The sequence below is a fragment of the Columba livia genome, chromosome 5 (assembly GCF_036013475.1).
Source record: "Columba livia isolate bColLiv1 breed racing homer chromosome 5, bColLiv1.pat.W.v2, whole genome shotgun sequence".
Taxonomy (NCBI): Eukaryota; Metazoa; Chordata; class Aves; order Columbiformes; family Columbidae; genus Columba; species Columba livia.
In genome coordinates this window covers 5,220,233-5,233,597 of record NC_088606.1, presented here as the reverse complement: position 1 = coordinate 5,233,597, position 13,365 = coordinate 5,220,233, and the positions used below count along the sequence as shown (strand labels likewise).

The following is a 13,365-nucleotide window of genomic DNA, read 5'->3' as shown; positions in this document are numbered from 1 at the left end:
TTCAGCGTGCCTGGCTGACAAGCCCACCTCTCCCAGCAGCACCATGTCCTCATGGAGTTGTGCTTCAGTGCCCCAGAGAACCCACAGGAACCCAGAATCAGCATCAGTGGTGGAGAAATACGCTCCAAGAGACCTTCTGGTGGGGCTGACACCACGTGTGCTGTATAACGTTACAGGCTTGAGGAAGACCGGTCAGGTCAAACCTCAAATCCCGAGGTCAGTTTTGGACCCCACATGCCAAGAAAGGCCTTGAGGTGCTGGAGCAAGTTCAAAGAAGGGAACAGAGCTGGGGAAGGGGCTGGAGCACAAGTCTGATGGGAGCAGCTGAGGGACCTGGGGGGTTCAGCTGGAGAACAGGAGTTGAGGGGAGACCTTCTGATCTCTGAACTGCCTGAAAGGAACTTGGAGCATGGAGGGGGTTGGTCTCTTATCCCAAGAAACAAGTGATAGGACAAGAGGAAATGGCTTCAAGTTGTGCCAGGGGAAGTTCAGATTGGATCTGGGGAACAATTTCTTCCTGGAAAGGGCTGTTGGGCATTGGAACAGGTTGCCCAGGGCAGTGGTGGAGTCACCATCCCTGAAGGGTTGAACAGACATAGAGATGAGGTTCTTAGGGACATGGGTTAGAGTTGGCCTTGGCAGTGTTGGGTTAATGGTGGGTCTTGATGATCTTAAAGGTCTTTTCCAATCAAAATGATTCTATGATTGTATATTTATTTTGCAAGAGATTTGGATGCCCTTTCTGTGATCTGGGTCTTTGCCCATGAGCTGGTAGCCACATCCCAGTACAGCTGATCTGCTGATGGACTTCAGCTCATGGGCAAACACAGTGATAAAGTGTTTCCATACAGGGAGGCACCATGACAGCAGAAAGCTGGAAGAAGACAGCCCAAACTCATCCTTCCTCCACCTCCTCCTATTTTCACATCTTCCAGCAGACACTCCCAAAGGCCAGGTAACCATGTCCCCAGGGGCTGCACACCTCCTTCAGCCAGACACCATGGAAGCATTTGCAAACACAAGCCAGTCTGGTGTACACAGGCTGCTCCAGAGCCCATGGAGTAGACACAAGGGACCAGTGGTCAGCTGCAGAGGAAGCCAACAGATCTCCACCGCACAGCTGCCCCATGGCCACCCACAAGCGTGTCTCCTGTCCTGGGGATCAAGCATGCTGGTCTAACCCAGAGAGCCCTTGTTGACTGAGGAGGCACTACTAACTGAGCAGAGAACCCTGCCAAGTCCCAGCACCCACAGTCCACCTTCTTTACTGGATCTCCTTCTGCTCTTAAATCGAGGGCTAAACACAAAACCTTCCATCTGTGCTGTTTCTTTTCCAAAAATCTCTCTTAGACTGACTGTTTTCCACTTCTAAGTCAGTAAGAGACTCAAGCATTTCTACACCTTCAGCCAGTCTGAAACCAACCTAATCTGATTCTAGACGAGTCCTTAAATGTGTCATCCTCTCACAGGATATAACCTAGTTTTACTGCTTCTCATACAAATGTGAATAAGCCCACTGATTATTGTCCTGGCGGTGGGGTAACCAAGCTTAGAGATATCGCAAAAACCAAGGAGAACCCCCAAAACACCTGAGAGCAAATACCTGGACAAAAGGGCAACTCCTGCTTTCCCCAAGAGCTGCCAGGCCACAAACTCTGCTGTTCTCCTGTCAGCCTCATAGGTCTCTTTCTGGCTGAGGATGAACACAAGTGGTAGCCCAAGCTGCAAGTGAACGGTGGAAACCTTCTCTGGATCCTCAGCAACCTCTGTCTGGAGAAAAGACATGGTTATACTGAAGCATATCTCCACACAGTTGAAGGTACCTGAGCTCTTCTCTTGCACAGCCCAAGCCACCACGCGTTCCCCAGCCACAGAAATAACGACACCCTCAAGAAAAAAACCTCCAACCCCAATTCTAAAACATCCATCAAAGCAGAACCCACACAACCCTGATTAAACTGTTCCAACCTGTCATGACCTTCCCTGCTAAAAACCTGAGCTTTATTATGTGTGTTTTTGGTGACTTAGCAACTCCAGATGTCAAAACCCCATTAATTTTTATTTACCTGGAATCCAATTCCCAAAGCAGTTTGAAAACCCCAGCCCCAACATGCAAGAGCTCCCTTCCTGCCTTGGACATGCTGCTTCATGACAGCAAGGAGCTGCTTAATGAGGTTCCTTCCTGCCATGGGCCTCACCCAGAAGGATGGCACAGAAGGAATGATAGAATAGTTTGGGTTGGAAGGGACCTTTCAAGGTCATCTAGTCCAATTCCCCTGCAATAAGCAAGGACATCTTCAACTAGAGCAGGTTGCTCAGAGCCCCATCACTTCCTGGCTCACCTATCCACCCTTTCACGTGGGCAGACGTCATCAGTGGGAGAGGTGGTCGATGCCTCAAGTCTGCCAGTGCTTAACAGACATTTGGACAATGCCCTTAATAATTTGCTTTAACTTGTGGTCAGCTCTGAAATGGTCAAGCAGTTGGACCAGATGATCATTGTAGGTCCCTTCCAACCAAACCATTCCATTCTATTCTATACTGTTCCATTCCAGATGTCCCAGTGAAGTCCAAGGGGCACCTCCACCCCATCCCCACTCATGGTGCTCACAGACAACTGGAGGAGCACACACTGGTGCCAGGCTCTCCCTAGAAAGCTCTAAGCAAGCTGAGCAGTGCAATGGAGTGTCGCTCCCACCCAGCTCCATGCCTGGTCCTTGCTTGGACCCAACCTGGGAGCTTTGTCACGACCTTCATGGAGAAGGGGCAGATTCTCACCCTCAGCTCACACCTCCCTCATCCTCACACCCACCCCAGCTGCCCTCACGCCCACCAGCCCTGGTGGCTCCTCTTCCCCAGACCTACCACCAGAGGAGCCCCCATGAGCTTGAGGTGCCTGTGGATGTTGAGCAAGGTCAGCGGCTGCTCCATGGCTGTCCTCCTGCAGGGCTGTGCCAGGTCTGTGGCCTGCTGGCAGTGGCAGAACAAGAGCTGGGCAGACAACACATCAGGCTCATCATTGCTGGGAGAGAGAAAACAAAACCCATGCTGAGCTAGGCATCCACTGTGGGGTTTTAATACACCCTGAAAGAATGACCATGTTTGTTGACGTCTTTTACAGGGCAGATGATCCTCAACTTCAGGGTTTGGCAGGCTCGTGAAACATGTCCAAGAGATGACAGGTAAAATTCTGTTCAAGCACCTTTCAAAACTGTGCTGAATATCTACTGAAAACCCTGGTTCACAAGGTATAAAAGAGTCCCAGAATATTTGGTTTAAGAAGGGCACAAATTGAGCTTTTCTCAGTAGCACCAGCCATACCACTCCAGCAGAGATCCTGGCAGGAGGACAGCTGAAGTACAGCTTTGCTCATGTCTTTTACCTCACTGACGACATCTTACAGACTGTATAAGGAATATTGCACCTTTTGAACAGCATTGCTTTTGGCTGCACCAAAGGAAGCAGTGAGATCAAGTTCCCTGGGCGGTTCCCTGGTTAGTGGTTCCTGCTCTTGATACCATCTTTGGTGTTAGCCTGGAGGCCAGATTTGGGAGGTCACATCTCTTTTCTTACACATCCATTCCCCACCTCTAAAATAGGGATCACCTTCTTCACAAAGGACTGTAGGATCTCCCTATGGAAGAGCAGTGTGTAGTATTAAGACCCCAAAGCTTGACGCGCTGGTTGGCTGAAAGCTGTTCATGTTGTGTGAAGCTGCCACCATTTAATCAGCTAAGGTCTGTTGGTGTCTTCTTTCAGGCGAACGAAGCAAATTCCTGTCCAAATGACAATCGCGCCATCTAGTGGCAACCACGAAATGCTATCCCCGATCAAAACCCTGCGAGGACATGATGGCATCTCGGGAAGAGGCTGCTTTGATGTTTACCCTGGTGTTATCTGTGAAAGCAGGCAGATGGTTGGACAAATGCTTTGCTGAAGACGCAACATGCTATGTGGTATTCCCACCTTTCTCCATTTCTGGACTGCAGTAGGTCACGTCAGCAGCAAGCGGCATTGAAGGACCTGTCCTTCTAATGCAGCTCCTCCTGCACCAGCTCCAGTGAAGCCATTAGGTGACATGTCCCAAATGAAACACTCCAGGGAGCAGAGTCTCATGCAGCTGAACTGCAGAACTCACCGCTGCCAGAAGTTGCACAGATGAAAACTAATAATGTGTTTTTAAAAATCTGGTGGCTGTTAACACCATGACACAGGTTCCGTTCCCACCTCTGAGAGTCCCAAAACCTCTGAGGGCCAGAAGATGGGAGGCTGACGGCAACACACATCCACGTCTTCAGACCCTTTGGGAAACACCTATGGAGCTGGATGTGCTTTGCTACGACCTACTACAGCAGTTCTTACCCTTCTCAGCTGGCCAGGCTTGATCATCAAAGCACAAACCTGAGCATTTTAAGACTATAACATCAGCCACATCAGCCTGGCTGAGGTTTGATCAGTCAGCTATGGAAAGGAGAGAGTAGGTTCTTCTATAAAATCTCACTCAATGAACAGTCACAAACAGTATGGCTAGACCAAGTCCAGGAAGACAAGCAGCAGCTGGTTTTGGAAAAACAAAACAGATCTGATTGTCCACCCTTGGCATCATATCCTAACACCATCCCAGATTTGATCTCTGAAGCTGAGAAACCACAAATAGAGCAAATGGTGCAAGGAAGCAGCTCTGCCTGGTTTATGTGGGTATCTGGGTGTGTTCAGACATACCCAGTGTCTTTCAACAGCGTCGCCTCAGTTGTCAGAACAAACTGGTGGACAGTCCCATAGACAAAAGCGGCCTCCATCACAGCTCTGTGCTCTGGAAAGAGAAAAGCAAGAGAAACTCATCACAGCTCCTTTCAGCTCTCACTCTTCATCCTCCCCAGTTGCAAATATCAATGCCCAGGCTTTCAGAAACTCTTGATAAAAAGCCACAGCTGTCTGAAGAAACACTATGATGGTAACCGAGTAACTGAAGCTCAAACCAGTTGCTGACCCCAGTAACACACAGATGGTGTAAATGAACCCATTTCACTGCATAACCAGAGATATGCCAATGGGTTTATTTATTTATTAAGACAGCAACCACTGGCTTGCTTTGCCTCTCATGTCCTTCTCTGAATCATATAGTCATTTTGGTTGGAAGAGAACCTCAAGATCATCAAGTCCAACCATCAACCCACCCCTGGCACTAATCCATGTCCCTGAGAATCTCATTTCTGCATCTTTTAAACCCCTCCAGGGATGGTGACTCCAGCACTGCCCTGGGCAGCCTGTTCCAATGCCTGACAACCCTTTCCAGGAAGAAATTGTTCCCAGGATCCAACCTCAACCTCCCCTGGTGCAACTTGAGGCCATTTCCTCTCATCCTGTCACTTGTTACCTGGAATAAGAGACCAACACTCCCCATGCTGCAACCTCCTTTCAGGTAGTTGCAGAGATCAGAAGGTCTCCCCTCGGCTCCTGTTTTCCAGCTGAACCCCCCAGGTCCCTCAGCCGCTCCCATCGCACTTGTGCTCCAGCCCCTTCACCACGTTTGCCTGTTTGTGTACTCCCAGCAAATGTTTGCAACATTTCTGAATGTTTGTGTGCTCCCAGGAGAACTTTTTTGGTGTAACTGGTCCCTTTGAAAACATAGCAAGAGGTGGACAACTTATGTCTAGGTGGCCCTTTCAGGTTTCCTTGATCCTCCATTTGCAGGATTTTGGGTCAGAGACTCAGTTCCCTTTCACTTTGGTAGGAAAAACTCTGGGAGGAGACCAAAGATGAAAAGCTCAGTGTTAATACCTGCTGTCCCTGTAGCTGGTACATAGGCAAAGACCATGTTCGACCTCCCTTTCAACATATTTTCAATGTTCTGAAGATCCGCCAATGTTTCAACGTATTTAACTTCATTAAAGAGCAAGGCGCTGAGGAGTCAGAAGAAACTCATTAGCAACTGCTTTCTTTCAAGAGCAAATTTACAGCCACATAACAGTGATGGCAAAAACAAGGTAAAATTCCAGCTTCTTGCTGGTAGATTGAAGATTCACAGGCAAATGCAGCTGTCCAGATGTGCGTTGGTCAGTCATCTCAAGGACACAGGTTTAACAGGGTCAAACCATACCAAAGCGAGAAGGAGCCTTCTGCTTGGCTGGGAGCAGCCCCTGCAATACGTGAGGTTTGTATTTATGCAAAACTTTCTATCAAGAAGTGAAAATGGAAAGTAAATGATTTCACAGAGATTAATCTGGTTTGTACTTACAATAAAACATTTGCGACAATGGAGTTCACATCAAACAAGGCATCGGTGGGGAACACTCTGATCAGCACATTACCTCTGGAGAGGGAAAAAAGAGTATCAGCAGAGAAACTATGAAAAATTAACTACATGTACTCAATTTTCACTCTGATTAATACCTCCAGATATCTGCTGGCAGGTAGGGATAGAAAGAAAATGCCAGGACTAAATTTGGGAATTTTGTAGGAATAGGTGTTCAGGCAATGCTGTTTTGGTCAAGTCACCTCTGTCGTTGCCATTTCACTAGCACAGACTGACAGAAGATCTCTATATACCAACATCACCCTATAGACCCTCACCACCAGAGGAAATGTTTCTGTGGGTCATGTACAGGTCAGTGAGAACAGAGCTGATACATGGAGAAGCTTCCATCCAACATCCCATGGATAATTCAAGAGCTAAACCTTCTCATCCAAGGCAGATCATAGTATCATAGAATTGCTTTGGTTGGAAAAGATCTTTAAGATAATCAAGTCCAACCCACCACTACCAAGTCCATCACTAACCCATGGCCCTGAGAACCTCATCTCCAAACCTGTTCAACCCCTCCAGGGATGGTGACTCCGGCACTGCCCTGGGCAGCCTGTTCCAATGCCCGACAGACCTTTCTGGGAAGAAATTTGTTCCCAAGATCCAATGTAAACTTCCAGTGGTGCAACTTGAGGCCATTTCCTCTGGTCCTGGCGCTTGTTCCTGGGGAGCAGAGCCCGACCCCCCTGGCTCCAAGCTCCTTTCAGGCAGTTCAGAGATCAGAAGGTCTCCCCTCAGCTCCTGTTCTCCAGCTGAACCCACCAGGTCACTCAGCCGCTCCCATCACACTTGTGCTCCAGCCCCTTCCCCAGCTCCATTCCCTCCTCTCAACTCGCTCCAGCACCTCAGGGTCCTGAGGGGCCCAAAACTGACCCCAGGATTCGAGATTTGGCTTCACCAGTGTCCAGTCGAGGGGGACGGTCACTGCCCTGGGCCTGCTGGCCACACCAGTGCTGATACAAACCAGGATGCTATTCATCACACCAATGGGAAGAGGACCCAAGAGTGTTTCTTTCTAGGAGAAGATCCAAAGCCAAGTGGGCTGATTGCAAGTTTGGAACCCTGGTGGTGGAACGGACAGAAGAACACTGACGGAGGATTTCTCTTGTGGTTTCATGCAGCAGCACAACCCTCTGCAGCTCAAGAGGAACATGGGGCAGGATGGGAGGTTTCGCAATGAGGAAAAAGCATCTATTTTATGTGTGTTGGACCTTTTGGGGGTGCTTTTCACTAAACTATATGTCACTGACGTGCTCATGGCTCCTCTTTTCCTACACAGATATCTCTGATCACTGACAGCATTCCTTTCAAACATTCACACTGGAAATCAATCCCAGTGTGGTGCCCAGAAAATCTTCCTCACCTGAACAGATAGGCTTTCCTTAATGTGTTTTCTTTTCCACAGTATCTCGAAACATCCTCTTTGGGACAATTAACCTAGACATTGAAAACATGGAATTAGACATTCAGCTCCACAAATGACTACAAACATACAGCACTACAGCTTTCTTCCATTCAAAAGTGTAAATAAAGCTTTTCCAAACATGCTGGGAGAGAAAATACAATAAAACGGAGTTCAGAGCTTGGGACTGGATTTTGTACTTCAGGCCTCCAGTTCGGCCTGCCTTGAATTAGGTCAGATGGGATCAAGAGATCTTATGATCTGCCCAGAACATTTAAAGCAACAGATCGCTGCTTGCTTAATAAACTCAGCCTGTACCTGGAGGAAATTAAATACATACACACACATCTATAAGCACTTCTCATCCTCTAGTTATGCTTGCCTGAATTTGTAACTCCCTCACCTAAATCAGCATAAAGTTTCATCTAAAAAATCCCTTTATAGGAAATATTTATTGCACTGAATTAAAAAGAAGTGAAGCGACCACATCCATCATTCCTTGCAGGCTGAGGCAGCAAGAGGGAGCTGTGCAGGGGTTGGGCAAGTCCCAGTTTCTGACTAAGACTCCATCCAGGAGTTCCTTTAGTTCCACGTTTGGGTGTTCTGCCATTTTGCACTGGGTCTTGGGGCCTTTCTGCCCTTTTGGCCTTTTCTCTCTTTCCCCAGATGGGCTGTTCAGGACCAAGGTACTCTCTTCCCACGACTGACTGCTCGGTGTGGACAGAACTCGTGAGGAATTGCACTGAGTATCACTTATTTTTTTGGTATGTATTTAAATATATTATCAGTATAAGTACATTACTGTTACTTAGTTATTTTATTAAACTGTTTTTTATCTCAATCCATGAGTTTGTCCCTTCCCTTTTGACTCTCTCCCCTACTTGGGAGTGGGGTGGGGGGAGTGAGTGAGCGGCTGTCATGGTTTTGATTGCTGGCTGGGGCTAAACCTCTGCTTCGCTCACTGTGTTTGGAGACATGGGCACAGCATTGACCACTCTGGGATACAGGAACCTGCCCATGTCCCACGGGCAGAAGGTGTGACACAACCCACAAGAGCAGATGGAAGGCCAGGGGAAGGGATAAAATGGGATGTCCTGCGCAGCCAACACCTGTTTTCTTAGAAGTGTAGAATCATAGAATGGTTTATGTGGGAAGGGATCTTCCCAGCTCCCTCAGTGCCACCCCTGCCATGAGCAGGGACATCTTCACCAGATCAGGTTGCTCAGAGCCCCGTCCAGCCTGGCCTGGGATGTCTCCAGGGATGGTTCATCCACCACCTCTCTGGGCAACCTGGGCCAGGCTCTCACCACCCTCACTGCAAAAAATGTCTTCCTCATGTCCAGCCTAAATCTCCCCTCCTTTAGTTTAAAACCATCACCCCTTGTCCTATCGCAACAGGCCCTGCTAAAAAGTCTGTCCCCATCGTTCTTATTGGCCCCTTTTAAGTACAAAAAGACCACAATAAGGTCTCCCTGGAGCTTCTCTTCTCCAGCTGAACACCCCAACTCTCTCAGCCTGTCCTCCCAGCAGAGCTGTTCCAGCCTTGGATCATTTCTGTGGCCCTTCTTATGGGATCCCACTGCTGTCAGTCCCCAAGGTGGGCTGAGAGAAGCTCTGGTCACCCTGCAGGAAACCCTGCAGAAATAATCTGCAGAAATAGCCGGTCCCACTCCTCGTCCCCCATTTACCTTCACCACTGAAATACCATAGTCCTGAAGAGCCTCGACTGAGTTCTCAATCTGCTCCAAGAAGGGCTGGGCACCAGGAGAAACTAAAACAACAAATAAAGAGATGGTTTCCACCCCTTTCCCTTATGGAAGAAGCCAAGGAGAGTACCTGAAGGTACTCACTGTCCATGCTCTGGAGTGGTAACATGCTGAAGTCCCCATGAGAACATCCCTGAGACAACGTCCACAGGACATCCCAGCAGACCTGAGCAGAGCAAACAGGGAGCTGTGGTGTGCTACTGGTGGAGGTGCTGGGAGCTGGCTGGGGAAGGCAGAGGGACTGGGATTGGTTTTGTCAGGTGGGTGCTGCTGTACTGGGCTGCAGGTCCTCAGAGTTAAGAGCATCCTCCTGCCATGCACTGAGACAGTGCTTGATACAATGTGGTCTTGCTCAAAGAGTAAGGCATTTACTGAAAAAAAACTAATTACAGGCAACAACATGAATGCCTGAAGTCTCCCCTCCTTCCTTCCTAACACACCCAGCCCCTCTGTGTCAGTGCCTCAGCCCACACCGATGTCTCTGGAGAACACATCTGGGGTCACAAAGAAGCAGAACAAGAGGAGCAAAGCCAAGGATCATCTTGTAATTCTGGACAGCCCTCAGTTCCCCTGCTTGTAAGGGATCCCCCTTTTTCTGGAAGGTACAATGGAAGAGAAACCCAGCCCCTTGGAGGGGACAACTCCTTAGGAGCCTGGGTTTCTCTTCCAAGGCCACCTCCAGAAAATAATCCAGAAAATGAATGAAGAGGTTTGAAGAAGCATGTCTGGGGACACAGCCAGGGAAGATCCCACCCCAAGAGATGCCAGTCAGCAGCACTCGGGACTGTGCAAACTCAGATTTACCAGCTGAGCTTCACCAGCTCTTCCAAATCACTTTGGGTTTAAAAATGTCAAGAACTGCCTCTTCATTGTTCCACTTCCACACATACCCTCATATGAGCCTTTGCTGAAAAGCCAGGCTGATGTAAGTGCGTACTGTTAATTAAATACATACCGTTACGGCTGAAATAAGCCAAGGATGCTCTGCCAGCTTGTAAGCTACTGAAATACTCCTGGGGGCTCAGCTCCTGCAGCAGCCTTGCACTTCCCCGTGTTGGGATGGAGGAAACACAGAAGAGCAGGAAAGAGAACAAAGAAACCCAGCTGTCCTTCTGGGCTGACATGGCTCTTATCGGCTACAGGCACGGGAGAGTGATGACTGAGAAAAAAAAAAACAAAAACATATATATGTATAGCACATACATACATATACACATTCATATATGAGTATTTTCTGTTCAGGTAGTGCAGCATGACTGTAATTTCCAGATGTGACACAAACATCTTGAGCACATCATGAATTAGTCACTAGACCAGCAGGTGATTCACACAACCGTCAAGATGACAGCAAAGGCTATTCCCGTTCCTCTGAGTGGTATCTGTAAGTGCACAGACCCTCAGTGCTTTCAATTTAGCGTTATTTTTCTTCCATCTTTTATTTTATTTTGATTTAAACAGAAATTACATGTACAAGCAGAAAACAGCGACAGTCTCATACAAAAAAAAAAACACCACCACCCAAACTGCCTCAATTCATGTTAAAAAGCTTTGAGGATGCCACCAACACAATATATGCCACTGAAAGAGGTGTTCACAAAGGGATGGGCCACACTGGTCACTTTGGACCATGCCAAATGATGTGGGGAGATTCCAGATCCCTCTCCCAGCGCCTGCCCCATCTCTCCATCGTTTGAGGTTTCAGCTACACCAAATGGCAGAGGGGTTTGTGCAAACTCCTCCGGCTTGCCACACCTTCCTCCGTCCAGTCTTGTGTTATTCTGATGTTGGTGGCAGGGGAGCAAAAGCCAAGACCCACAGCAGGCTGTAGGGCAGTCGTAGAATCATAGAATGTCCTGAGTTGGAAGGGACCCACAAGGATCATCGGTTCCAACTCCTGTCCCTGCACAGGACAACCCACAGTTCATACCGTGTGTCTGAGGGTGTTGTCCAGTCTCTTCTTGAACACTGTCAGGCTTGGGGCCGTGACACCTCCCTGGGGAGCCTGTTCAGTGTCCAGCACCCTCTGGGTGAAGAACCTTTTCCTAATGTCCAACCTAAACCTCCCATGGCCCATCTTCCTGACATTCCCTCAGGTCCCAATGGTCTCCCTTCCATGCCAGGTCTCCATGTGGACCTGGTGAGGACAGAAGCCAAGGAAACTTGTGAGATGATTTGGAGAACAGGGCAAAGACCAAGTGTCTAAGTCTGCTGCCAGGGTTCAGTCCTGCCCAGGTTGCCCTTCCACAGCTGTTTGACTCTTCTTCCTCACATTAAAGGGCTCAGGAGATCTTCATGAGAACAACAGTTAAAGGGTGAGAAAACACCTTCACACTTCATTCCCGTTTACCACCAGGTTCCTTCACAGCCTGATCTTCAGGTATCAATCTTTGCCCTGAGCGTGCCAGAGCACGGCTGGTCCCTGGTCAACACAGATCCAAAGCTGGAACTGGAGCCACACAGAAGCTGTTTGCTTCACATCATGAGCCACAGCTGTTTTTGTGAACAAATGCCCCTGTGTCCATGGACTGTCATTCCCTCCAGCACCCTGTTGGATCCTGTCAGCTTTACTATCACTGCTCTGTGACGAAAACAAATTCAAATGCTCGAAAACATGCAGGCAAAGTCCCCCAGCTTTGCTCTGAGAGGGGATTTAGTGACAGCCAGGCAGGCTCAACCTTCACAGGTTCCCTCTCACATACGTCTGGTGTTTGAGTGGCACAAAGGAACAAGGAGAGAGCTGAGAAAGCCATTATTTTTAAATTTTCAATCCAAAAGTCTCCATTTCTCTCCTTTCCAGCTTTGGGAAGTGCCAGGCATCTCTGGTCCTTTGCCCTTCCATCTGCTCCTCTGGATTACAGAGGGGACAGGAATCAGGGCTGAGGGGGGTGATGTTTATTAAATGATGAACTTGGTTACAGCGAGATGGAAAAATAAACTCAGGCCTGGCACATGGGAACCAGCCCGGGTGAAATGGGAGAGTTTGTTATCCAGGAGGCAAGAGGAGCAACCTCTGATGACTCAAAGACTTCACGGCATTATACCTGGAGCAGTTTAAAACGCAACTCCAGCCTCTACCCAGCCCCGATCTCTGGGACTTTTTACAAGGGCATGTAGTGACAGGACAAAGGATAACGGGTTTAAACTGGAAGAGGGTAAATTTAGATTAGATATGAGAATTTCATCTCCGTGAGGGTGGTGAGAGCCTGGCCCAGATTGGCCAGAGCGGTGGTGGATGAACCATCCCTGGAGACATCCCAGGCCAGGCTGGACGGGGCTCTGAGCAACCTGAGCTGGTGAAGATGTCCCTGCTCGTGGCAAGTTTAGCTCCCTAGGTAGATGCTTCCAAAACAGGAACATTGAGGATGCTCCTAAATTGAGTGACTTTAGCCTCTCCTGTGATGATCAATCCAGATCAAGCCTTTTGTTGCAGCACAACATTCACCCCACTCCCAGCTGGTATCGTTTTTTGGCAGCCCTGCTCACTTGCCTTCCATGTCCCTTCGGCAGCAGTTAACCAGTGCGCTGCCCTCCCAAATTTGCCAGCAGAGAGGACACACACAGCCCCCAAATCCATGTGGGGCTGACTCAACCCCTTCTCTGCAGCAAGCAAAACAGGCTTAAGCATTATCCCCGGCCCAAATATGCCTGCGGAAAACATACCACTGGTAAAGAATGCAAGGGGAAGCATAACGCTGACAGCTCTTCTTGCACTTTGGACCATGCACAGAGGTTTTCTTTAGAGGATCAAAAAAAAAACCTCCCTGAAAAACTCTTTGTTCCAGCCTCCTGCTCTGTGGATCCACGTGAATCCCTCCAGCTGCACGTCACTGCCTGACCAACAAACCCTTCCCAAACGCATCCAACTCACTCGTAGCCAGCTCAACTGCAGATGG

The 13,365-nt window shown here is 48.7% G+C and overlaps 1 protein-coding gene across 2 annotated transcripts in view; it reads right to left on the bottom strand.

Moving 5' to 3' along the window:
- The window catches only part of TXNDC16 (thioredoxin domain containing 16), a 44,011-nt gene that overhangs the window by 28,399 nt on the left and 2,247 nt on the right, over window positions 1-13,365 (bottom strand). For both annotated transcript variants that reach the window (XM_005506345.3, XM_065063187.1), the window contains exons 2-9: window positions 10,428-10,631; window positions 9,395-9,477; window positions 7,668-7,741; window positions 6,239-6,313; window positions 5,782-5,903; window positions 4,723-4,813; window positions 2,866-3,022; window positions 1,604-1,770 (exon numbers count right to left, since the gene is read on the bottom strand). In XM_005506345.3, the coding sequence (XP_005506402.2) occupies window positions 1,604-1,770; window positions 2,866-3,022; window positions 4,723-4,813; window positions 5,782-5,903; window positions 6,239-6,313; window positions 7,668-7,741; window positions 9,395-9,477; window positions 10,428-10,596 (938 nt within the window). In that variant the 5' untranslated portion in view covers window positions 10,597-10,631. The remainder of the gene's footprint in view (window positions 1-1,603; window positions 1,771-2,865; window positions 3,023-4,722; window positions 4,814-5,781; window positions 5,904-6,238; window positions 6,314-7,667; window positions 7,742-9,394; window positions 9,478-10,427; window positions 10,632-13,365) is intronic.